This window comes from Excalfactoria chinensis, chromosome 2, assembly GCF_039878825.1.
Source record: "Excalfactoria chinensis isolate bCotChi1 chromosome 2, bCotChi1.hap2, whole genome shotgun sequence".
In the NCBI taxonomy this organism is placed as follows: Eukaryota; Metazoa; Chordata; class Aves; order Galliformes; family Phasianidae; genus Excalfactoria; species Excalfactoria chinensis.
In genome coordinates this window covers 99,536,700-99,564,260 of record NC_092826.1, presented here as the reverse complement: position 1 = coordinate 99,564,260, position 27,561 = coordinate 99,536,700, and the positions used below count along the sequence as shown (strand labels likewise).

At 39.3% G+C, this 27,561-nt stretch overlaps 1 protein-coding gene across 1 annotated transcript in view; it reads right to left on the bottom strand.

Annotated features, from left to right (window-relative positions):
* Positions 1–4,350: 4,350 nt before the first annotated feature.
* Positions 4,351–27,561, bottom strand: part of GLB1 (galactosidase beta 1) — a 42,423-nt gene continuing 19,212 nt past the window's right edge. Inside the window, exons 7-16 of the mRNA XM_072329007.1 lie at positions 27,329–27,387; positions 26,327–26,448; positions 26,170–26,210; positions 24,809–24,921; positions 21,463–21,537; positions 16,973–17,062; positions 15,223–15,336; positions 14,243–14,374; positions 10,580–10,819; positions 4,351–6,738 (exon numbers count right to left, since the gene is read on the bottom strand). Of these exons, the coding sequence (XP_072185108.1) occupies positions 6,478–6,738; positions 10,580–10,819; positions 14,243–14,374; positions 15,223–15,336; positions 16,973–17,062; positions 21,463–21,537; positions 24,809–24,921; positions 26,170–26,210; positions 26,327–26,448; positions 27,329–27,387 (1,247 nt within the window). The 3' untranslated portion in view covers positions 4,351–6,477. The remainder of the gene's footprint in view (positions 6,739–10,579; positions 10,820–14,242; positions 14,375–15,222; positions 15,337–16,972; positions 17,063–21,462; positions 21,538–24,808; positions 24,922–26,169; positions 26,211–26,326; positions 26,449–27,328; positions 27,388–27,561) is intronic.

Sequence of the window (27,561 nt, the reverse complement as noted above, 5' to 3'; positions counted from 1 at the left end):
ACAGAAAATAAATTGTTTTCTTTCCCCTCACAACCTGCTTGGGTTTGGAAAAACAAAACAACGTAAAAACCGCTACTATCTATGTGACACACTATCATGGTTTCCCTCTGTCTACACCAGGCTTCTCATACATACTGTGTTTTGAAATTCTGACTATTCTTGTTTGCTTGCATCTCTGTAGTGTTTTAAACATCCCCCTCCTGTCCTTCTAGTACTGTTTGCATAAGTACAGTACAAACTGGAAACAAACTGCATTGAAGTCAGGTATGCTAGCACAGTAATCTTGTTTTGATATCTTTATGCAGAATGTGTTCTTCAGAATTAAAAACAACTGCCTTTTGGGTGATTTCAGCATAGCTAGATTCTATACATTTGCATTTCAATTAATAGCACTTTCTATCCAAGTTCTCTTCACTCCTTAGGTCTGATGATCAAGCTTTGTTTCTTTAGTTGCTTTTCCTTTTTCCTCCTTCAGTAAAAGAAGAGCAGTCCAAAATGTGGCTAATAGAGCATCTTCTATTGATGCCAGCTGAAATAAGGAACTGCAGAGGCTTTCTTCAATGCCTTTGATACTTTTGAGTCACGCCAAACAGATCAGAGAGGTTAGAAGTGGATAAATGAAAGAACTGCTGCAGCAAGTACCAACCAACAACACTTCCCTTCTACAACTTCAGCATGAGCTAATGGGCTCAGCGCTTTAAATAACGCAGTGCCTGAACATACCTATGTTTGGCTGTAGTCAAAAGACTCGCATAACTTTAAGCTTTTGAGGTCGATACCGCTCTGGATCAAAGGACCAAAAAGCAACATAGGAATGCAATGTGGCAGGAGTCACCGCTTAAAGACAATTTTGCAGGAAATCGTGCAAACCTCGTATGAGTTCAATGCTAGGTTCTCAGGTTTTTCAGAGTACCGGATCTACCTGTTCATGATTAATACAAACCACATCCTAAAACTGAGTAGAAGAAAAAAAAAAATCAAAGCTTGAAAGAAGGTGTACAGAGTATGTAGAGGAGCTATTTGTCAAAGCCTAAAGTCTTCCAGAAAACCTAAGGAAGAAACTATCAGTTTCTTTGTACTCTTCTCCTCAACAATTCTGCCAACACTTGACCTGTAGCGCTGAACTACGTGTAGATCCCTCTACAGTCACCACACACAACACAGCCACTCACCATCTCCAGTAAATGTGCTCTGGAGAGTGCTATTGCAGAACTTCTGGATTTTGGCTAAATCTTGGCTAGAGATCCAGACAGCATTCATCATGTGCGTCTAAATAAGGTATGTGGGCCTTGGAAAACAGAACCTCTGAATGGGATTTGGACCAAACTAGAAGCAAAGGCATCTTTGTCCAACTTGCAGTGATGGTAGGGTGGGGAATCACACTTCAGACATGTGATGACACACTGAAAGATATTCTTGGGGTTCCTCTAAAGAAAAGACTTCTGCAGGATAAAGGGCAGAAACAGTAAGATGCAAGAAGAACGAAACAGGAAATATACAGCAATCATTTCTTCTGAAGCATTGGAGAGGTGACCCACAATCACTATGCATTTCTCCACACAAGGCTCAGAACTGAACTCTGGCCCACAGCCACAGACTATACTGAAAACGTCCAGCCAACAGTAATGTAAAAGTGTGAACCCTAAAGAAACCTAACCCCAACCCTAAAGTAACACAAAGTTTAAAAATACATACACTGTGCATACGCTTCAATGACTATATAGAAACCTGACAAAAAATTATTTCAAATGACAGAAACTGACTGTTTTTCCTACATTATTCACACCAGTATTCAACAGATCCACCCTATTTAATGACCCCTTCTGTTGGAGAGCTTCAAACTCAATTCACAACCCCACTTCAGAGTTAACTAGCCTACTCCCCCCATTCCAACGCAACACAGTTACAAGTGAGCCCTACCCAAGGACTCTGATTTTGAGCGCTGCACACGTCTGAACTTCGGGAGTTGAGTCTGCATAATAAGGACAAGGATAGGAATTTTAGAACACATCCCCTTGATTCCTTGGTCACCCAAATCATATATCCTACCAAAAGGGGCTTGCACTACCAAGTGAAACTAGCACCAGCTCTATGAAGCCCCTGTTGGTAACACACACCTTCCAGATTTCCCTCAAGGTTGGGGAACTCTTGTTCACTATTCCCATTTTTGATAACATAATAAGCAACATAAAATCCCTTCTAAAAAGGGATTTTTAGACACACATATGTCATTCGGAAAAGGTAAGACAAAGATCCCAGTGATATCTTTCCAATGCTTATCCAATTCAGCCCTTTGTATCAAATCCCAGGATCATCTCCTCCTACCCAGTTTTGCCCACTCACTGAGAGGGAACCTTTAAGACAGACCCCCATCTTCCGTATCTTCCAATTCCTTTAGTCACACAGTCTTTCTGCCAGCACCTTGGAGCTGGGCTTGACTACCATGCTTTTTAAGTGTTGGCTTCCAAAGTAACACTCTTGGCAACTCTTTTTTCTTTGAGAAAAAATTGCTGTAGTACCCAGACTAGGTCACTGAGAGGAATCTCTGTTGCCTCTTCACATCCTTATTCAGTCTTCTCTATGTCACTCTGCACTTGTTTATATTTTTGTCTATCCAGTCCACCCTGACAGCAACATAAAAGAGATGGCACAGAACAGCCATCAAACCAAGCTGATGTTAGGTTAGGATTTGTCATCACCTAAGATATTCGATCGGATATGGATGGATGTTCTGACAAGAAGTGTCACAATATCAGTCTTAGACATTCAGATGCTGTTGTTTTCAGTGATTTCAATCTGTCCAAAATTAGAATACTGGGAGACTGTAATAGCCTTCATAGTCATCCATTTACAGAAAACTGACCAAACTCACCCAGAGAGAGTAGATTCTTTCCCTTTGCAGTCAATAGTCACTGTTTTGCTCATAGAGCACCTTCTCAATCTGGATAATGCAACACCACGTCCTTCAGATCACACTGTTAAAGACAGGGTTATTTTTCTGTAATAGCCATTTCTTAACACCTGGTGCATATTTGTCAGGTGGGTAGTGTTTGCTGTCCAGTAAAGTGGATTTTCCAGACTCGTACTCAAGTTAACATTCAAATTGTCCAAAACTCATCCAAAAACTACAAAGGGAAGCTGCGAGGCTGTGGAACAAATAGGAGATCTGCCTGCAAAGTAGAACGACAAAGGGTACGTAGGGGCTGGCTGAAGGGATGTGGAAAAAGCCAATACTCAATCCTGTGACTGTGAAATTCTGGTTAACTTCAGTGTAGATCATAACTATGTTGTTAACATAAGGGAAAGGGTAGCCTAGTCCACATGTTAACAAAGAATACAACCAAGCTGTGCACACTGTTGACCAGTTTACATTTACCTGCTCGTTCATTCATTCACAGGCAGCACTACAGTTTAAGCTTAGAAATCTCAATCCATGTCTGGGAAAATACCTGTGCTTAGTCCTGACAGCTGCAATTTGCAGGCAGATTTCTGACAGCATAGGAATTCCAGCACATAAGTCCCAGGAATCACAGAAACGTTTGAGTTAGAAGGGACCTTTAAATGTCACCTAGTTCAACTCTCCTGCAATGAATAAGGACATGTGCAGCTAGATCAAGTTACTCATAGCCCCATCTGGCCTGACCTTGAATGTTTCCAAGGATGGGCATCTACCACACCTCTGGGCAACCCGCTCCAGAGCTACATTACTCTCACCCTACAAAACTTTTGTGTTATATCCAGTCTAAATCTTCTCTCTTTTAATTTGAAACCATTTCCCCTTGTCCCATCACAACAAACCCTGCTAAAGAGTCTGTCCCCTTCTTTCTTACAACCCCTTTTTAGATACTGAAAGGCTACTATAAGGTTTCCCCAGAGCCTTCTCCAGGTTGAACAGCCCCAGCTCTCTCAGCTTGTTCTCACAGAGGAGCCATTCCATCCCTTGGATAATTTTTGCAGCCCTACTCTGAAGGCACTTCAAGATTGCACACTAAGGCTAGGAAATCTAGGATAGGCCCCAGCCATGCAGTAGCAGTAAAAACAGAGCCTTAGGTACCCAGTGCATTACGTGGTCTGAGAACACAAACTCACAGCATACACAGACAAAGCCACAAATGAAGAAATAACAAGTGGCAACAGGCTCCACATGGTAGATAATTGCTCTGAATGCTACTAATCAGAGAGAACTCCCTTCATGTTCTCACACAAACACCACACCACTTAGCAAACTCTGTTTTTAATTGCAGGCAGATCAGGATCAGGAATCAAGGCCTCACCTTTCAGTAGACAACAAATCACTTTCCAGAAAGCAACAAACAAGCAGGTGCATTATTGAAGCTACCTGGAGACCTAGTTGAAAAACACTGAGTTTGTTTTATCGTTTTGTTCTTGACTGTCTTACAGAATCACAGAATCATAGAATCACATAGGCACATCAACATCCCCTCCCAACTTGTTATCATCTGCAAACTTACTGAGGATGCACTCAATCCCCTCATCAAGATCATCAAGATAAGAATGTTAAATAGAAGCAGCTCCAGTACTGAGCACCGAGGGATATTAAGAGCTACAGGATGAACAACTTATCCAGTCTCTTCACAGCACTAATTGACAGAAAAATGACAATACTCCTTCCTTTTAAAGCACTAACTGTTGTAGGAATTGTATCTAAATAGTACCATTAATCTGCACACTGCACGCCACAAAACCCACAACCAGTATGAAACTAATTCCGTTCCATTCCTTACTTTCAAAGCCCAGCTTCATAATAAATGACTTTAAGAGCATGTTCCAAGGTCTGCATATGGATGATGCAAAGAACAAACAATTCTGGAGTCAGCACAGAGAATGAAGTGTTTTGGGCACCGTACACAAATCTCACAGTCATAAAACCTTGCATTAGTGTAAGAACTTAAGACTCAAAGTTCTCTAGCTCAAATGAACTGGTCTGGAAGCTCCTACAACAGTCAGCCCATCAAACACATTCCAGAGGTGTCAATAAGGGAGTGGTGCTCCTTTTCATTCTCTTCTCAATTGAGGGTAGCAGTCTGCAATAGCTGAGAAGAAATAGCCATGTTTTTGCATTGGCAGTCTCTGGAGAGAGTGGCACCCTGGGAGACCTCACAGCCCATTACAACCACTTTCATTGCCTTTACTTTACACTAATCTTCATAACGAAACAAACCAGACATGAAGAATTTTTTGTTCATAGTGACTTTAGCACTTCATTTCTTCCACAACTCTTTAAAATCAATCTTCCACCTCTCCCTTTTTCACTCCGGAGTAATCACAGGAAGGATTTCATCTTTAAAGAACCATTTTAATAATGTCAGACAAAAAACCAAAAGGAGCAACCTCAGATCATGAAAATATTCAACATTATTATCTTAATCTTTTGTTATTTAAATCTCACAAAGAAGTTCGCATGATTGGTAACAACACTCTAAGAATTAAAGAGATGATTCAGTGTGCTGTGGAATGTCAGCTTTTCTGACATCAACTGCATATCTTTGCAAATAACAGGCACTTACAAAGATTATTGGTTTACTGGAACAAAACAGAAGACATGAATTAATGAATAAAAGAGTTCAAATTCTTTAACTTAAAACCTTCTGCTTCCAAGGTTCTAGCCTATGAAAAAGAATCGTCCCATGTCAATTAGGAAAAAAAGAAAAAGAAGGAAAGAAAAAAAAAGAGAGGCTCATTTAACAACTACATTCTGCAGATAAGTTAACTAGAGACTATGGTCCAACCAAAACAACCTATATTTCATGTATGTCATAGTACTTGTCAACTTAATTAGACTCTTTGGAGAGAGCAGAAGGAAAGCAGTTGATCAGCTCTACAGAAGGGACAGAAACAGAATGCAAGTCTCTCTCCACAGTCTGCATTGCTGCTATACAGATCAGCTTGCATGAGTGCTCTCTTCCACAAGTTGTTCTCATTGCCCCCGTAAGAAACCAATTTGCGTGGAGGTGAAAAATGGAGGCCCACTCAATGCTGGCTTTTAGCATGGACTAAAATGATTTTGATACTAAATAGATAAAAATAATTAAAAAAAAAAAAAAGAGCCGCAATTGCTAGTCTACTGGCAGCACTGACCTACCAGGCCACATGAGCAAGCAGAGGGCTTGTGGGATTGTTCAGCCCTTTTGTAGGCTTCTCTCCAGTTTCATAAGAGGGTTCCTGTAATGCAGTCTACAGAAGTATGTTTTTAGTAGACTTTGATGCTGCAATTATCTTCTAGATGAGCTCAGTTTCATGGTTCATGGCAAACTCCGAAGTTAAAACTTTCCTTTTTGAAGAGAATTTGAGTATTTAACTCTAGCCAGCTTAAAAAAAAAAAGTCTTTGAAGAATTTAAAAAGCTGTCTCAGATAGACAATGTACTGATTGACATTGACTCTCTTGAAAAAAGGGGAACTGTGTTTAAAGGAAACGGGAAGCAAAATAGGGGGAAGGTAAAGAACAACTCAAATCATTATAGATGGCTCAGCCACATGTCTCTAACAAACAGGGGGGGTGTATCATTTACATACTGTGTGGTTGCATTAATAATAGGTTCGTCTACAAATTCTATCTCACACAGCAAGGTGCTGCAAGGAGAATGCTCCAGTTCCAACACTGTTATGTTGTTAGGCACTGATGAAACAAGTATATTGCTTGGAACATAAAGGGTCAACTGAGGGCCACGGGCTGGCCAGTAGCGACCGAGATTAAAGCCATTGATCCAAATTTGCCCCTGTTAAAAGAGAAAGAAAACATAATGAAGTTTTAATAATTTGACAATGACCAAATAACTAAACTTTTTAAAGCATAACATGCTTCACATTGTAACTGAATTTTCTCCATCATTCAGTTTGATAGGACACCAGGATAGAAAATCTGCTCAAGAAAATGCTAGAAATAATTGAAAGAATCTAAATTCCCTGATGTTCTGCTGCTGTTTTAAAATGAAGTGGTCAAATACTGCAGACTTCAGATATGACAGTCCTTCGGTAAATAGATCTGTTGGTTTCTAGCAATGAATTCTGTAACTAGTCTCAGACCAAAGCAAGCCCTGAAAACTGTACTTGCTTGAAGCTGATTACTGAAGAGAGGAAGAACTTGCAAAAGAAGAAATCAGATTCTAATTCTTCAGTTGCAGCCTATAAAATGCAATATTTTATTATCTTTGTACGCCTTTCCTTTGCATGATTTCACAAAATAAGATGTAGAGCTTGCCCAGACACATTAAATTCCAATGTTTATTATACTTCTAGTTGTTTAGTTAACTAAGGAAATTGTGAAATTACAGTACAAAGGTACTGTGTTCTACATTAGTTGAAACAAAATTGTTGAGGTTTTGCTAGCAGTAATATAAATTCAACAACATTGTGGTTAACTCAGCATACAAGCTCTTTAAATACTTTTTACAATGGAAGTGGCCTTAACAGTTTAAAATACTGTTTTAACATCACAAGCATCCCAAACGAAAAAACAGAAAACAAGAAAATAATGTAAAAATGAAAACAGTCGTTCATACACTAGAAAGTGCACATGCTGCAGGGAAACAAGTATAGGTTTTTCCAGATGCTTTGAAATTGAAGAGATGGCAAACGTTCAGTAAAATTGCAAATGGATTCCTGAGGTGAACTGCACTGTTCATTAGAAAAGATATAAGCTGATCTGGGCAAACCACCTGCTTTTATTCTGCTTAATTGTCCTTTTCAACACGTCAGACAATTTACAAAGGGTTCAGAAGCCAAGGAAGAGGATGGGGATAGATAATTTCACCTGTGTTCTCCTGCTTTAGCCTTTAGTAATCTGAATGCAGGGGAAATGCAGTCATGGAGCTGATGTACATGGATAAAAATTAAAAATAACCTGAAACTAGGATTGCTAAAATTCAGATAATACTTCAAAGAGCTACAGAAGCACAAACATAGTACACTGAGCCTTCCTGTTCCAAGTGTTCTGGAGGCATTTTTCTTCTGCTTCCTTTTTTCTAGTATTTATTAAAACAAGTTTATGTGGAACTTGCAAGATAATTTTTTAAGGATCTGCTACATTTGTCAATACTGATGAATTATTTTATCACTCTATATCACAATTTAAGATCCTAAATCTTACCATGCCAAGGGGTTAATAAACTCTGACCTCAAACATTTTTCATATTTAAATCAAGTTCATCTTGGTTCATTTTTGCTTCTGATGTATTTTAATACATCAGAAATAATACACCTTGCCCCTTAGGACAAGAGCTTTTTAAATCAAGCTTATTATTTTACTTCTATACTAGTTTTAGCATAAAACATGACATTGACGCAAGCTACCCACCCAACACACAAAATGAATTTGCAAGTGCACTTAATATACGGTAGACTAACTACCAGACAGGGTGACCGTAACTCCTCTGGGAAGTGGGAGTTTAGTGTAGGAATCAACTGCATTAGAGTTCTAGTGCAGCAGGTACACTCGTACAGGTCTTGGTTTCTGATCTCGATCTCATCTTTCCAGTAAAACCACGAACTTCATTTCTCGTTTCCAAACTGACATTTAAAACATGAACAGCACAGGCAAGGAGTGGATGTCTATCTTCAGAAACAAGATTTCCTCTATCAAGGTCAGCAGCTACAACCCATGATACCACAGAAATGAAGAACAGTCATGACTGCAAATCCTCTTTTCTGTTCAAATTAAAATAATAATAATAATAATAATCTGATAAATCTAACCGCATATTCAGTAATATATACTGTTGGAATACCATGCTTCTTGAAGTGAGGATGAAGGAAGTTTTGTTAATAGGAAAGGTTTTCAAAGGTGAGTGAGCTTTAACACAGGTCATGACTGCCAGTGCTGCATCCTTCTGGGCTATCCAGCATGTCATATCCTTTGCCTTAGGGCAAAGGCAGGATACTTCTTAGAACTGCATGTTTTCTTAAGCATTGTTTGTGTGGATTCTGAAGTACTCAAACACCTGGGTTTTTGCTCCTATTAAGAGTTCCTCTCCATACCTCGCCATTAGCAAATTATGCAGTGTCACTCAAGGAATTAAGACCCGTATCCAGTAGGACTTGAGTAGAATTTAATCTCTTACAGCCTTCTGCCTTAATAGGCATTTGCTCATTGGTAGAGTTATCTGCAAGTCCAAGATTCTGTCTTTCTTCTCCCCAAACTTGGTTTCACCTCAATCTTATTACTCCTGGGTGCCTTATTTTAAAAGTTAGTCTAACCCATACAAAGCTTGAAGGATCCATCCAATAACCATATTTACATTTTGTCTGGGATCTCTTCTCCTTGACCACTTCAGAGGGTATACCAACTACATAAAGCATAAGTTTACGTGCAGTAAATCAGATGAAAAGATTCCCATTGACACCTAAGAATTCCTGGACATGTTTGCCTTTTCAAAGACAGGAAGATGGTTTGTGATTCATCACAGAATTTACTGCAAAAGTCCCAGATTCCAGCTCCTGTGCAAATAACTATGTTTTTATTTTATTCTGTGATTGTGCAAGATCTGTACATGTATAGAAACAGAGACTATGAGACTTCCTCATCCAAGCTCAGTGCAAGCAGCACTAAAAGCCTGCAATGAATCAGTCTTCTGCATACTGGAAAGTTTGTTAACCACTAAAATGCTGTACACGGATCACCAGCAACTTCTCCTACTCTGCCTTAACAGCAATAAGTAAACTATTTCAAAAGGAATAACTTTTCTACATCATCACTCTAATGTCTGGAGTTAACTCCAGAGGCCTCTAAGGGGAGTGATGCTTCAGTTTATACATTCTTGCCCTATGTGTCTCCCACTAACAACATGAATAGGTCCTTAATCATTCTGCAGGCTGTCTCAAGCATGGCACCCTGAAAACATACTCTTTTCTGTTTTAGCTATACTCCAAACCTGTCAGAAGTCCCTATTAACAGACACCTGCTCACAAGCTTCTCGTGGCATTGCTCTCTGACCCATTCAGTCCAGCCATAAGCAAGCACCAGAAGACAGGCAGTAACATTTTCTGGATCCATACTGACAGGCACACCACTAGCAGTGCCCAACTCTCTCTATGCTTCCTAACAGGATCCGTAGTTTCTCACACAGTTCCACAAATACAGTTACTTTTAATTAAACAACACAACCAGAGAAGTATCCTCTAGCATCTCACTTGCTCCAAAAAAGAATATATACTTTTATAGTTTTATCTCCACGCCCATACACACTCCCTCATTCCAAAAAGCTGTTTCTATTCCACGCTGAGACAAGACAAACAAGATAAACCCACAACTACTAAATGCAGCATTTCTAAGTAGTCTGTTAGCTCAGCTTTCTTGCTCTTGGTTGTTTTTATGTTTGTTGTGGTTTTTTTTTAAGTCCCCCTTTTCTAGACCAGTACTCTGCACCTTTAGAGTATGTTTCCCTCCTCTTAGTGGTTTATCTCCAGATTCACTTGAACCAAGTTTCCTAGGCATTCAAATATATTTGACATGTCTCACCACAACATACTTCTACCAAGCCACAGAAAGGTGGACTTTGACCTTCCATAGAAGTTTCAGTAGCTGTCTGAGTAGACTTCAAGTTTTAACAGCAAAAGTTGTACCTTTGTCCAGTCAGGAAATTTGACATAGGTGTCTTGAGGCAAGTCTGGAATCCCTCCTGGAATTGAAAGTGTACCAGTGTAGAAGGCAGGTGCTTCATAACTCTGTGGATTGCCACCAGATCTCTTTGGATGGCCAGGGTAGCCAGGAATGAAATGGTTCACTGCTCCATCTATATTCAGGGGATAGATTTCCCAATCAACAAGTATATCTTGATCAAGAGTTAAATTTGAAACCAGACCCTAAGGATGAGAAAAAACACACATCATTAGCTTCATGCTATTGAAGTTATTCAGATGCAATTATAAACCAGGAATAAAAACTTTTCAGAATCAAAGATGGAAAGACAAGCATCTGGGCTTCAACAAGTTATAAGTTCTGCTTAAGAATAAAGGGTTTAATTTGTTCACTGTGAAGGTGCTGTTTCTTTTCAAAGTTTTGGGCTTTCTCTGATGCCCAAGTCTCTTTTTCAACCTTTTTTTTCCCCCCATTAACTGAAAATTTCTACTTTTGTTTAATATGAGCATGATTCAAAAAACACAGGACTTAATAAAAAGCAGAAAAAGGGTCACGTAGCTTAAGTTTTGAGATAGCATCTAGCGATTTGGTAACACTGAGTCACGAACTCAAGATATTAACCTGCACAATAGCAGAGAAAGCAGTATTTACTTCCTACAAGCCTTATTCAGCTAGCATTCAGTATCACAAAATCAGTGCACATGCTTCATGACCCCAATTCAGTAAGATGCTTTACATTTACAGTCAGCTTCAAGCCCACATAGTCCTGATTCATTTCCATGGAACTGTGCACTCTTGAAGTGTACCAGGGTAGTCACACAATGAATGCAAAAGGCAAGGCAAAGTCATGGTTTAAGAGGAGTAAAAGGAACATTAAGTTTCTCCTGAATGCTCTTCTTAGTTGTGTTACGTTAATGATCTCTAAAGCTGCAAAATGAGGAATTAATTTTAAGCCAATTCTGCTACATCCATCTAATCCCCTGAACAGACCCTGCATAGACGCTGTTTTTCAGTACAACTGAAGTTCTGCGGCTACCACCATAAGACAAACAGGAACAAGAAGTTATATGAATAAAGGCGCAAGCAAAAACACTTTGTATTATCATGGAGGGCTGACAATACATAGCGTGTCTGTTCTGATGCCTAATAAACATTGCACTGACATCGCAAGCCTAGTCATCAGTGTAAGCAGAACAGGAACTTATTTTTCTTACTTGAAAATAAAGTATCTGCACAGAGTTAAATGGCAGAACTCTTCTCTACAACCTCAACTTTACTCTATCTGGCAATCAGCTGAAGTAATGCAACAAAGCTTTGGCCAAAACTTTCTAATCTGTCTCCCACCCAACTTCAGATATTAAGAATGGCGTGGTTTTCAAATGAATTGAGGTGCCTAAAAATCACTCTTCCTTTGGTCAGCATAAGAATGCACACGCAATAGGTCAGACAGGGACACGAATTTTCCAAGTAAAATAAAGATGTAAGTGGCAGTGAGCATGTAAAAAATAAAAATTTAAAAAAAAAAAAAAAAAAACCAAAAAAAAACCAGAAACCACACTCTTCCTTCCTGCATTTCCTTTCAGCAACAGGCCTAGACCAGCAGGATGTCTTAAAACCAATAACTGCTTAAGATTCTTTCCCAAAAGACAGATGCCAAGTTCCACTTCAAACTCAAAAAAGTGAGAAAAAAGCAGCTGAACAAAATTCAGAAAAGCTACCCTACTGTCTTGAAAGTCCAAGGCTTAACAAGATGGAAATCTCTTCCCCTAATGTCATTTCTGAAGCCATAGAATATCTAAAACAAGGCAAAATTATTCCCCATTTTCAAAAATCAACACCAGGAATATCTGCCTTAAGATATTATTGGAATCTATGGGAATAAACAACACACATTCTCCAAAGTTACATGGACAGTGTCTCCTTTTTCTGCGTGAAAGGACTGTGCTTTCAGAGGTGTATTCTCACAGTGGACATACACTATATTTGCTTTCATTTTATCTTTGACAAGCTGAAACCCTGGTCTAAGTGTGAATTTCAGCTTAACCACAGCAGCACTGAGCACCTCCCTACTCCAGTCTCCAACCCTTTATGCTATTACTGCAGGTTAGCAACAAGTACATAAATTTCCTTATCACCTGTTCTGTTCCTAAGTAAATCAAGACAACACTTCTCCTGCCTCTAGATGAAAATGGAACACTGGGGAACTCTTGCCACTCAGAAAAAAAGTAAGGAGCCTTGAAATGACAGTTTAAGTAAGCACTAATTCTACCCTCTGGAGTATTATGTAACAAGCACAGAAAACACTCAGATGCTTATACTTCAATTCAGAGACTTTTATAAATCCTAAAATCCAGATTGCTTTGCCTCGACTTGAGTCTTGGAATAACTGGAGACAGACCTAGAAATCCACATCATAACACACTTGATAAGATAACCAGCCAACTAGCCTCCTTTAAATCAAACCTTCTGTGCTGCTTAACCATAACCAATACAAACTTCTTTACCAATGCAAAGAGGCCCATCCTCCTCATGACAGCAAAACACAAGTGTGAGAACAGGCGAATCTGACTGCTGGTGATCTCACAAGATTATTCCCAATCTATGTTTTACTATTAAACTGGATTTTGTAACAGTCCCAAACTCAATTCAAATTTGAATCTCATCAGAAAGCAAGGCAAGATTTATACACTCTTCCTGCTTCCTCACAGCATATGTACCTTTGGTTAATAACGCAATGGTACAGTTGAGCATTTGTCTTTATTCTCATGACATTTATGTTTATCTTTCTCCTCCTATTGCATCCAACCTAAGCAAGATAAACTTTGGACAAGTCTCAGTTCTGCTCACAGACAGAATTTAGACTTAGCAGAAACATGGGCTTCCACCGATGGTGTTGCCCACAGTACCAAAGGGAACCCACAGTCACCAGACAGTTATTAATCTGTATGGTCAAACATTTGACCAACTTTCTGGGAAAACACTGCCAAATCAATTTAGGCCAAGTCTAGTGGCAGTTTACAATAGATTCATGCAGTTTGGGACCTGTAATTCTCAACTTAGCTGTAAAGCTTTCTTTTATCATTGCCATGATACTATTTGCAATCTACTAACATCAAAAACTGAAAAAGAAAATAAGATAGCATGCCATAAACACTGCAGAAACATACCTGACTAGACTCTAAAACACTTTTCTCCCTTCTTTACAAAATGTCACTCAGCACTGGGAACCCTCTTAAGTCTAAAACCAGATAACTTTCCTTTTTGCTCCCTGCCTTTCTCAGGGTTTCTTATGTGGTATTGCTGCTAGTGGCAGGAGGTGACAGCTCCAAAGAGTAGTGTGGCTTTAAGAGTGTTTGGAAGCTTTCTGAAGATTATCTCTACAAGATGAGTCCAAATCTGAACTGGCAGTGTGGCATGGTGAAGTGCTCGCAAGACAGCCTCACGTGCACTAAAAATGTAGGAGTACACTACTGATAAATTAAATGGGACACAAAAAGATACACAGAAGTATGTGTGTACACACAAATACACACAGGAATACAACCTCCCGATTCACAAGCCACTAAGCATGACCAAGGCTAGATAGATTTCCAACTTATTTTTGAGTTTATCCAAACAGTTTTGCACATCTTAAAATTTCTCCTTACCTTGAAGTCATTATTGTATTTTCCAAAGTTGACTCGGCCCATATTCTCTACTAAGATGTCCAGATTTGCTCCAGCATTTCCAGTTATTTTTATCATTAATGACTTGCCCCTTTCAAGGACTCCTTGCTGAACCTATATGAATTACATCAAAAAGAAAACCATGATCATCGAACAAAAAAATCTCTGCCATCTTTCTCCTCAATTTACAAAAATAAAAGAAAGGGGTAAAGGTAAGAAATACATATATGTATTTTCTTTTCCTTCCTTTACACACCAGCACACACACAAACAAACACTCCAAAACCTGGTATGTCAGTATTCTCATCTCAGTACATCAGCTTGATGTACAAGTTGCATTGGTTACATTCATCCAACTGAAGTCATCTCTTTCAGTAGTTTAATTCAACTAAATCAATTTTCAAGTTCTAGTGGCTTTTGCTGCACTTGATTCACAAAACATTAATCTAGTAACTGAAAAAAATTTATAAGTGTCAGAGATTAAGAGACGATTAATGTCTTGGTTAAGCTTACATCAATATTTAGCTTTATTTATTCCCGTTTTCACGTCAGGAAAGAAGAGCTTGACATGGCAACATCAGTGAACACACTGCAGACAGCCATCAAGTGTACATGTGTGTATCCACAGATGTGTGTGTGTGTATGTATGTGTATCAAAAAACTTCAAGTAAGCAGTTATTTTTCTAATTATTTTTCACTGAAGTCGTGAATGTGTATCAACATTCAAGTACCTCAAAAACTGAAATAGTGTTTTATAATTTCTAAAACATTACTACAAACATTTAGTACAAATCAACTGTATACTCATCAACTGTATACTTTCTTCATCTTATTAAGTGATATCTAATAAATTTGTTCTGGTAAGCTGCAGAAAGAAAAAAAAAAAAAAAAAAGCAGATTGTGCTCATATCTTTCATGAAGGCCACTCATTTTAGTAATGGACAACAGGAAATAATGGTTACCCCATCCACAGATACATAGGCACGATCATGGACTCCATTTAAAGGTGAGCTCAGTTGTGTTGGCTCTGTGCAGTTTTTTGGAAGCTTCGTTCTGTACAGCACAAACCCAAAATACTAAGAACAGAAAAGGAAAGAAAAAAATCCCCAGATTAATCAACTAACTTATTCTCTAGCTTCAGTTGTGGTCATATAGTAAAATATCTCACATTCCTGCTCACATACTCACATTGAAACGAAAAAAACTTTCATTTGCTTCAGAAAGCATCTACCAGAGATACCAGCTTCAGATTAGAGTTCACTTTGACTCTTAGGTGATGTGTGTAAATTCCAGTTTCCATGTTTAAATTTACATAACTATAAACATAAGTAGTAAATTTACATAACTATAAAAGACACAAGTCTTGGCTACAAACGTATTTCCTCAATAAAACTAAGCCATTAATGTCTAATAGTATAATTTCTTCATAATGATCAATTAAAATCTCTTCATAACTTTTCATGTAGCAAAGTGCACTTTGTCAACCAACACATTCATCAGGTCAACATTACCTATTTTACAAACTATCAGGAACATTACAGGATAATTATCACTATGTTCTCCAGCAGTAAATAAACAAAGCCGTAGTCATTTGATCTTTTTTTCTCATCACAAAGCGAAACACAAATTAAAAACGAGATAAAAGATGTATTGTCAGCAGACACAAAACCATTTATCTTTAAGACTTGGACTAGAAGACGCCAGGAAGAAAAAAGCGTAAACCATTTCCAGCCCGCTATCATTATGACATTTACCTTACATTTGTAACAGGGTGCCCAGAAAAATGAAAAGAAAATGTGGGAAGATATTATGCAACTCCACTGAACGCCCTCTCAGGAGCTTTCCTAAACAAGAGTTCAAAGGTGGGAAGAACAAAGGATGAAATAAAAACCAAGTAGATAATACATTCTGCTACAATGTGCTACTTACTGTAGCTTCTCCCACACCTCTCTATTAAAGTCTTGGAAAGGAAAAAATTGAACTTTGAATCCTTACTTGATTAGAAAATATCCCAGGCACCTGCTGAAATGCATCTGCAGGCAATTAGCACCCATGTTCCAGTCTCTGTGTAATTCAGCACAGAAGGGAGCCGTATATTGCTAATATACATCATCACTCAGCAGCAAGAGAAAGATCTTCCACTGTGAGGGAAGCTATGGAAGTCACCACAATTAACAGGGAAACTGATGCAGTGAAACAGGGGTAAAAAAAAAATAGAGGGGAGAGTGGGAGTCAGCAGAAGCTGTAGCAAAACACAAAGTAATGTATTTTTCTTAGCCAGTGAGGTGAATGCCCTGAGCACTGAGTTGCAACACAAGACATCTCTCCTCCGCCACATCTTCTCTTGAACCAGAATTTAGTAAAAGAAAAGGACAAAAAATAGGTAAAAGGCCCATAAAAAAGCATCAGATGGATTGCATTCCCCAACTCCAGGCTCCCTGATCTTCATGAAAAAGCAGTGTTTCATCCATTGCTCTCACTCTGACAGCAGGTGAGGAAATAAATACATATTGCATATACATCTACACTCATGAAAAGAAAAAAACTTGGGTGCAAAACAGTAGGGCTGTCAAATACAGAAAGGTCTCCTATCCAAAAAATCCTGAACACCTTTCCAGCACAATTACTTCCTGTGCTGAAATAAGGTGTAATACACTGGAAATAAGAGCAGTGGCAAAATGGCAGCAAAATGCCTACCAGGGGAATCCTTACCTGCTTGAGCTGAACAAAGGTTAATGGGTAAGTGCTTTTCACTGGTCCAGCAGGTGACAGCCTGTCAAGAACCTCCAACACAGTGCCCACCTGCAGCACAGAAAAAGCAGTAAAATTCAGTCTAAAGGTAACATGGTTTTAGAAACTTTAAGGCTGTAACTTAGTGTCACGTATAAATAGGTGGACTGATTTTAATGAGACTAGTAGCAAAGTACAGGCCAGTCACATGCTTAACTACCTTGTTGATTAAGAAAGGTACATATGTACAACTAAATTGCTTTTTGTTGCCATCTGCAGCTTAAATTTGTGCTTAGAAAGTTTTTCTGCTCATCTACAACCCTGTCTGAAAATCAACTATGAATCTGATGTTCTTCAAGATGTACCAATATGCACAATGTTTAACAAGCTCAAAAAGTCAATAGCATTTATACTGTTCATGTAAGATCTCAGACTGTTTCTCTGAAAGCTCTGGTAATTATACACCATGCATCCCAGTTCTTCTCAAATGTAGATTTGCTTTCAAATACTCACAAAAAGAACAGTAAAAATAATTAAAATTAATTAAAACAAACAAACAAACAAAAAACCCCACATATTTACAATAAAGAGAAAACTCTCTACATGCATCCACAGCAATATAAACTTCTTAGGCTAGCTACATAATGGAGATATTAAATTTTTGCACAGCATATATGAAAAGAAATCTGCTGAAATAATATACAGTAATATACACTGTTTGGTTTAAAATCTTTCTATATGTGACAGAAGTAGACATGAATCATCTGTGCATCTGCAAGTATTTCTTCAGTATGTACACATAGATGTAAATGAACTTAGCTCTAACTAGGAATAAGAGAGCAAGAGGAGACCACAAGCACACAAAGGGCAACACCTTCACTACCTGAAGGTTGGCTCTTCCTCAGTAGTCCACAGCTAAATACCTTCATTGAGGCAAAAAGCTGTTTGTCAAATGATGGCTCCCAAATTTCTAATGACAGTAGCTCGCTCCCACATTTGCTGCTCTGTGCTGCTTTGGGCCTTCACAAACTGAGAATCAGCCTGTAGATGTGTCTGTCTAATGTTGTTCTAAGCTTATGCTATCAAGGGGGCTTCTGTTCTGCATGTGAGTTGTGTGTTTGACTTATGTACTAGGTTGGTAAAAACTCATTTCTTTGCAATCTTCTATTAAGCTTATCACTCTTAAGTGGTGTGCACAAAACAAAGTCAAGGTCTGCTTTTGCTGCAGGTTCCCACTGATTCTGTTTCACAAAAAGCCAGTAAATTTAAAAAACTACCAACTTGGAACTTGGTCAAGAATTTCTAAGAATAAGAAGAAACAAACAAACAAACCCAACCAACAGATGACTAACAAATAAAAGCAACACTTTTTGATCCTCCAGGGCAAATTTTCAAAACCAAAGTGAAAGATCAAAAGTGAAAGAAAGAAAACAGATGCAACAGGAATAGTATGAACTATTGGCAGCACCAGTCTGCTTGAATTATTTGTACCTCAAATTCTGTCCCCAACTCAGACCTCTCAGGTTGCCTGCTACTATACTCATAGCTGTTACTTAAGCTCTTCACAGCCTAAGAAGCAAGCACAACTACAGGATCTACAAGCCTGCAGGCCACAGTGCTGGGGCAGGCATTTCCTTGAGACCAAGCACTCCTCAGGGCCCTCTGAATGGTGTCCAGAAACTACCACCTGTTCTCAAGCCTTCAAGGCCACCAGATACATTGTGGACAGGAAAACACCTTCATTTGCATCTGCAGAGGACATTTCCCATGTTCTGGGACTTAAACTCTGACTTCTTGCACAAAGTTCTCAAGCCCATCTGCTGATTTTCTACCTAGAATCATAGAATTGCTGAGGTGGGAAAAGATCTTAAAGGAGATCAAGTCCAATTGCAACCTAACCATACTACCCTAACTCTAACAACTCTCTGCTAAATCATGTCCCTGAGCTTCACATCCAAATGGATTTTAAACACATTCAGGGATGGTGGCCCCCCACCTCCCTGGGGAGCCTGTCCCAGTGCTTGAACCTCTGCCTGTCCTCATTCCCTACCACCAACACTTTTTTCTATTGCTGCAACAAGCTATTTCCTCATTGCCTGCATTTCTGTCCTCTCCCATAGCAATGGGAGCATCCCTAGGTCTATTTTTTAAACAGATCCTCTCTTTCTTCCCCCTCTGGATGGGTGAGGATGTTTCACTGTTTTATTTCCTTACAGTTACGCTGAGTTCACAAATCAGTTTGAGCTAGGGAAACCTATCTGCAAACATCTAAAAAGTAGTAGTAGCACAAAGACCTCTCCTCCTCAAGTAGAGGTAATGAGCTGCTGATCAAGTACTGAATTGTCCCCGAATATCTTGTGGAAATATTAGAAAGTAACCTGCTCTCTAAATTACACGAGCCTCTGTAAGGCATGCCATGCACCAGAAGGGTCACAAGAGTTGGTTCACAGAAGTGGATTTGATGCTTGGAATAAACAACTAACTGCTGAAACCCAACTGCACAGTGAAGCTTTCATATAGTACATGTTACAGCACTGTCAGTGCAAATTGATACAGCTGAGAAGACTACTATTGTAGAATCATAAAATATCCTGCGTGGGAAGGGACCTCCAAGGATCATTTAGTCCAATTCCTTGATTATCAAATCAAAGTTACATTATTGCCAACGTTTCCTCTCTGACAAGTCACCCAAATACATTCAGGTTTCTCTAGACAAGGAGCACTGAACCATGTCACAGCAGGACTGGACAGTTTTGGTAGGAACAGTACAAACACTCTGTGATTTGTGACTTGTCCTGTGTTGCACTTTAATCAAGCAGAGGAGTAAACAGTGGCTGAAGTTAAACAGTGAGTTTGCAGAGAACAAACAACTTTCTTACCAGAAGCAATTCTAGAGGCTTTCAGTACAGATGGCAATAAATATGCAGACAATGACTGGAATCTCACACCTGGCAGTTTAGGAATGCCATCTTGCTTTCTAGAACTGCTGGGTACAGAAGAAAACATACCTCCTCAAAGAAGCGGGAAGTGGTGGAGGTAGAAGGTAAAGGAACAGGGTTTCCAGTGTAATGGTCAGGTCAAAGCTGTGATACTTGAGCCAGTTTAGTCATTTGCCCTGACCACACATCTATAAGACAGGTTTCTGGCCCAGATGCTTTGCAGCTTTTATTTCTTGGAGACAGGAAATAGAAAATATATAATTCCCACGAAACTGGACTGCCCTACCTGAAAGGCATAAACCGTGATAAAGAGCAGAGGCAAAATCTGATTACAAGGTTCCCGAATGCCTGCAACCCACTATAGCAGCAGAAGTGGGTAGGTGTACAGATAACAGTATAAAATTAGTCACTAACAAATGTAACCGTTTCAGTGAAACCTCATGTGGCAACCCTGACCTAAAAGGTTTGAAGATACACAGAGATTGATGAAAATGATATAAATTTGTAAGAAATTCAAAAGTTGTGTCACTTGTACAAAGAATTGATTCCTGCCCACCACCTGAGTGGGATGACTTGAAAAACATCTGCAAAGCCTTATCACCGCCAAATTTTCCAACACTTCAGCTGCAGTGCATAACAGATCAGATAAATTACTGACTGGAACAGTGGCTGCCAAATTAAGCACACAAAATAAAAACTGAACTGTTATGAATTGCAGTATTTACTTACAGCAATCACAGTAATCTTCCACCTCCAAACAATAAGACTGCGAGCAGCAAACTGAATAGAGACAAGTTCATACCTGTTTGTCTCTTTAATCCCCCAAGTCATATTCTACACTCAGTGCAGGAAACAAGTTATCAACCACACTTCACAAAATCATCACTGACCATGAAAGATAGTGCTATGGACGAGTCCTAGCTACTCATGTGCTGATCAGTCACGTCTGTTTTCAAAGATGCTTTTCCTTCAGCAAGAAGTTAATTGAATTTCTTTCATTAGTTACAGATTTTCACGGTTCTTGCAAGAAACTATACTGACAAGAGATCCCAATTCATTAAAAGTATTTCATTTTTGAAATTTACAAGAACTCAAAGTATTTACCTAAAAGATACCACCTGTTCCTTCACCATCAGAGGCATCACCAACTACAGAAAAATATTTCTTATGCTAGTATTTCTCCTGCTACATTACTTACACAGCAGTTCTCAGACAACTAAGACTCTATTGTGCTAAGAATGTATTGCTCCTAGTTTAGTAAACTTTCCTGAACAAATGGCATGTAGTAAAAATCATTTTTTTTTTTAATGTCTAGATAACATACATCTATCATTTTCCAGCAAGGGCATGGTTTCTAATTCCCAAGCTCTGTCCTACCCTTCCTGAAAAATTGCTTTTGAGGTTTACCTTCCTATTTTGTATGATATCTAGAGACTGCCACGACACTTTCAAACACATGTTAAAAAACAAAACAAAACCTAACAGGCAGCATTACAGAAAGATACAGTTAGCATATTACAGATGTCAATTTACCTTCTGCAAGCGAACCTTCCCATAGGCGAATTTGGACGTTGTTGGAGGGATCAGACCTTCTGGTAACTTGTTATACTAGGAAGAGAAGGGAGGGAAAAAAAGGACATTAAACTTAAATACAAACACGTCTTGAACAAACTCCTGCTTTTCATTTTACAACTTATGGAAGTAGAACTATAGCTGAGAGTATATAGCCCCACTGTGCTAGTGGATTACACTGGCACCCAGTTTCAGAGGGAGGCTTATAAAAAAACAAACAAAAATCTGATTGGATCGCTTGCAGTAAACATAGTTTTTTTTGCAAGTCTTGAACTTGAGGTAACAATATAAAAAATAAAAACAGCAAAACCCCTCAAAATAAAGTGACAGAAAACTAAAAGCTGTCAAAGAATTGTTGGAGCCCTCCTGTGGCTATAGCAAGCATTACCATCTCTGTCAGACCTGGAGTCATCCACAAGTCAGTGGAGTTGGAGTTAACCTTTCTCCAAGTCTGTAGGGCAGTATTCCCATCTGTTTCTCCCACTTTTCTTCAGCAGAACTTCCATACAGGAATTATTACCCTCTTACGTTTTTCTTTTCAGTGTTATTATACTCCACATGCATGTGTACACATGCCTGCTAGTCTATTACCTCCTGGGCAGGTTTCATTTAGAAATACTTGTGAAAACCTCACAGTCAGTGGAAAATAATGTTGTTAGCTGCTACTAGGCTGCTGGGCACCAGTGGTATCCCTAGTGGCTCACAGAGAAAGAGGAGGCTGTAGAAAAACTTAGATAAAGAGAGTCTTAATAGCTTAATGTTGCACTTCTCACAAACAAAATAAGTCATAGCCAGTTCATCACAATTCCACCATTCTACATGCTGTGGGCACTCAGGGGACACAGTGAACTGCGACAGCCTCCAACCCAAGCAGAGCATGCCCTTTGTGCTGCTAGAGTCCTGGCACTGATTCACACACAGGTGAACCTCAGCTCCCGGAGTTTACCATCTCTCCCCCCACCTGCACACATCCATCTGATATGTGCACCAGGCCTGGGCCCTGCTCTCCTCTTCTAATCTCTGGTTCTGGTATCCTCATCAGCCTTCCAACCTGCAGAGCTTCACAGCAACCTAGGCAGCATCCATGGTCCACCTTCCTTTGTCCGGTATTCCTACTACACACATTGTCAGGCACTTACTGAGCTGTTTTCAGCATGACAACCCAGCAGGAAGCTAACGTAGAAACAAATGTGGAAGTGATTAAAAAAATAAATAAAAAAAGTCCAAGGAGACCTGAAGCTTGCAAACCCACAGCCACAGAAACCATAAGCCTCCCCAACAGCTCTATAAACAGCAACCCTCACATCCTTCCCTCTGCTCCTGGTCTACATAGCTGCCTATCCATCACAGAGAAACCTGTCATGGAAGCACCCTCCCAAGTGATTACTGCTTACTTGCCCCACAACTCTAGCAATAATCACTTACAGCATTCCTAGAAAGGGGCCTATCATTTTCTTGGACACCTTTCAAAAGAGTTGAATCTAGAAAACGACTCTGCCACATGCCTTTTTAGCCTACAATCTTCTTCCCTTCTTCCCATACCACCTCCCTCTCTTTCTTCCCATTCTTTGTTCCTTGGTTTATGTCTGCTTTTCCTACCTATTCTTTCACTTAAAGAGCATTCTCCTTTGGGATTTTGATTTTAACTTTGAAGGTTTTGCACAAAACATGATTTGTTGGCCTTAATATGGCATATAAAGCATAAAACTAATGCTCAAAAGCTTTTCTCCACACCAAGACAATCTATTGTTTGTTTAATTGGTCTGACAGCTTTCTAAACAAATAGCAGTATAATTCTTAGCATCTCCATGTCAAACTCAACTAACAACTAATTAAAACACATTGTTATTACAGATAACTGTTTTATGTCTTCCTCTTTATATTTGAAAATAATCAAAAGCCTTAAAAACAAAGAAAAAAAATGACAACAAAATCACACCAAAACAAAACAAAAACTATGTTCGTCCCAAAAAAGAAATAAGAAGTAGAAAAATTTAGCCCAAATGGTAAAAATGCTGCCAGCTTTTGAAAGAAAGGGAAGAGTTTCAGTCAAAAAATTATTACATTTCTTAACTGAAACCAACTTTTTAAGACTAACGATTAAAATGAGTTGGCCTTGTAGCACAGATAATGTTTTGAATGCAGTTGTTAGTTATCGTCAGCTTCACTTTCTTTCATCAACGTTAGCTCAACCTGCACTGAGTAGACATATTATCACAGGGTGAGAAGACATAGCAGAGACAGGAAGCCTTCACCAAGATCCCATGGATATGGAAAAGAGAAACACCACACCAAAAGAAATGTACAGTGACCTTACTCTGAAGATCTTATCAAGACTACCTCACTGCATTAGAACACTGCTAACATTTCTGATGGAGATTTTGCCTTGAAGAAAATAACTCAATAACAGGAAGCATCGGAATTTTTCTCTTGAGAAAAAGCTGTATCCAGCCTAGAGGATACCCTCAAAAGACTATCAAACATTATCCCATCAATGTAAAGCTTAGGAATAATGGAGAAAAGTAAGAAAACACTTCTTACCAGGCCTTCTACAGGTGGGGAGATAAAGGCATGCTTTACCCTAAAGATAATATAAGTTCAGAAATCCTACTCTCACCAAAAGAGTGCCTCCTAATGAATAGGGAATGCCTTGACATCCAGCAGGGAGAGAAGAGAGTATAAACTTCAGGATTCCCAAGGACTTCGTCTTTAAGCCTTCTCTGAATGGCCTCCAATACAAGTCCATTCAAAATCCAGATGAAGGTTCCATATTTCACTTCAGACTTCAGTTTGTAGAGATACTATTCACTTTTTATAGCACAGGAAAAGTTGGTCCCACGCACAATCTACAGTTTGTGGCACCTCTAAAGCAAGATGCATTCTCTTGGATAATCATACTCCTACTAACAAGACCCAAAAGAACAACATGAAGTACAGGAGACAGACATCCAAAGCATAAAGCAGCAGTGCTATCGTCTGACATCAAGTGACCAGCTTGAGCCAACTAAGAACCTGGTCAGCGCAGCAAGGAAAAATCCCTATTAATTTGTCCTCCATCTCTACTCACAGACAACACTTCAACACTGCAACTGTATCTCCTTTGAAAGTAAGGAGGGAATCTTTGGAACAGCAGGAAAAATCAGAGAGGTGCAACTCCTTTTTCACAAGGGTTTGAGCTGGCCTAGTGACCTTGTTCTAATTCACTGCTTTTTTCCTGCAGAAAACAGTAACCAACACAAGAGCAAGAAAGTTTGCAGACCTGGGATATTTCAGAGAACCATTCTACACATGTACTAGGGAGACTCACCATACCAATGACTTCCCTCAAGGCAAAATATTTTTCAGTCAGATCCCCTGCTTCGCTTAGCGGAGCATCATAGTCATAACTAGTGGGTTGTGACATATAAGGCATATTAGCACCTGAAAGAAGTCAGGAAAATATGATTAATAATAATGGTGAAAGAGTTCTGTTTTTCTCTCCCTATGGGATCAACTTTCAGAATTTCTCTCTAAACACAGCCAGTCTGTGTACTTTTAGATTCAATGTAGACTTTGGTGTTTGGAATTCAGCACTGATAATATATTCTCTATGGAGAACAGCATCCTTCTGACCTCACAGTGCTGTGATAATATCTTCAGAAATATTCAGAAGAGAAGCAAATTTAGTCATGTTTCATTTACTTCACAGTATTGAATAAATCAAAAGTACCCTTTGCAAAGGTAAATAACATGTGTTTAGCAGAAAATACTGGCAATAGCCAGAGAACTGCTAACGCAATCATCTTTTGCCATGTGAAGGCAGGCATAGCTTACGCTTCTACATAACATTACTAGAAGTGGGTCCATATGAACCTAATGAGATTCAAATGCAAGGTGTTGCACTTGGGCCAGGCAATCCCAGTTATTTATACAAACTGGGAGAAGAACCCCTTGAGAGCAGCCCTGTGGAGAAGGACTTGGGGGTCCTGGTAGACAAGAAGCTGGACATGAGTCAGCAGTGTGCGCTTGCAGCCCAGAAGGCCAGCTGTGTTCTGGGCTGCATTAAAAAGGGGTGGCCAGCAGGGAGAGGGAGGTGATTGTGCCACTCTACTCAGCTCTTGTGAGGCCCCATCTGGAGTACTGCGTCCAGGCTTGGGGCCCACAGCACAGGACGGATGTGGAGCTCTTGGAATCAGTCCAGAGGAGGACCACTATGATGATCAGAGGGCTGGAGCACCTCTCCTGTGAGAAAAGGTTGAGGGAACTGGGCTTGTTTAGCTTGGAGAAGGCTCCGGGAAGACCTCATTGTGGCCTTCCAATAGTTGAAGGGAGCATATAAACAGGAGGGGAATGGCTGTTTACGTGGGTGGGCAATGACAGGACAAGGGGGAATGGTTTTAAACTGAGACAAGGGAGATTCAGGTGAAATATCAGGGGGAAGTTTTTCACTCAGAGGGTGGTGACGCACTGGAACATGTTGCCCAAGGAGGATGTGGATGCCCTATCCCTGATGGCATTCAAGATAAGGCTGGATGTGGCTCTGGGCAGCCTGGTCTGGTGGATGGTGACATGGCAGGGGTGTTGAAACTAGATGACCTTTGAGGTCCTTTTCACCCAGGCCATTCTATGATTCTAATTAACACTTACACAGCTCCACCCCATCATAGATTAATTCAAATAATTTCTTACCATTCCAATAGGCGAAGTTAGTTCCACCTATAAACATGTACCTAAAACAAATCAAAACAAAACAAAACAAAACAAAAAAGCCATTACATTAACCAGGTTTTAATGAAATGGGAAAAAAAAAATCTCTGCAGTTACCCTTCACTGAATGCACACTTACAGGTTGACGTTAGCACCGCGTGCCAGGATTTCATTAAGTGTTTTTGCTATAGTTTGTGAGGGTACAACAGCATGAGGGTGCCCCCAGTGATCCAGCCATCCCGTATAAAACTCAGAATTAACCTGAAAGAAGGAAGGGAAAAAGAGGAAGGGAAAAACATAAAGAGAGTGCAAGAACAGAGCGCAATGTGACTTGGGTTACTGTCTGCAAGAGATAAAAAGGTACCTTGAATCGTTTTAACTGTTTTTAAACTTTTATAAATACAGCAGAGTGTACATTTAAATCAGTCCTTTTTAGTAGATGACTCAAAGAGACTAAATTATCTTGTCGATAATTTTACACATGCACTTTGAAAATCACTGCTTAAGTACTAAAGAACAGAGATATCCTCAGAACCGTTAAACTTCATGTTTCAAATAGTGGGCATAAAAATAAATGATGGAACAAACATATTCTCTGCAGAGCAATGTTTGTAGATTATATTAGATGCAATGCAATGAGTAATAAATCTTTCAAACACTGAAGTAACATCTCAAATGACTTTACAGCACAGAAACAGTCCCCTTAAAGGGCTTTCTCTCTTTGTCAAAATGGCTTCCAATAATCTCACATCCCATTACAGGTTGAGTAGAAACCCTAGAGTAACCAAAAACAGGAAGCAACATTTAACCTGCCCTTTTAATTTTGCTTTTAACTTCCACCCCACCCACATACATGACTAATGCATCTAATCATACTAACTGTTTCCGCTGCTTTGTAAACATTTGTCTTAATAAGGAAAAATACTGAAAATCGGTATCTCCTGGGACCAAAAGAATATCTGCAGAACACTTAATGTGGATTTGACAAACACACACAGAAACTCCTCTTTTCAGCTTTTCCGAGTGACTTAGAAATGACATCTTTGTAAATATTCCTAAGAAACTGTCCACTGTTGTCAACTCCTGTATTGTTAACCACTAAGATTAGGAATTATATAAGAATGTAAATTAAAAAATATACCAAAGGGCCTGAAGGTTCACTGCTCCTTTGAGCTAGGAATGCTGCTGTGACGTTTCCACCTATAAACAGATAGAAACAAGACTGAGTTGCAATATCCCTCACTTTTTCAGTTCCTCTTTTACTGGAATAAGTGTCATACCTCCCTTTTAACATCTAGTAAAAATATAAACAAGAAATGTACTTTGGAAATGTAGGAATCAATATACTTCATTCTAGTGCTTAAGTTGCAGAAG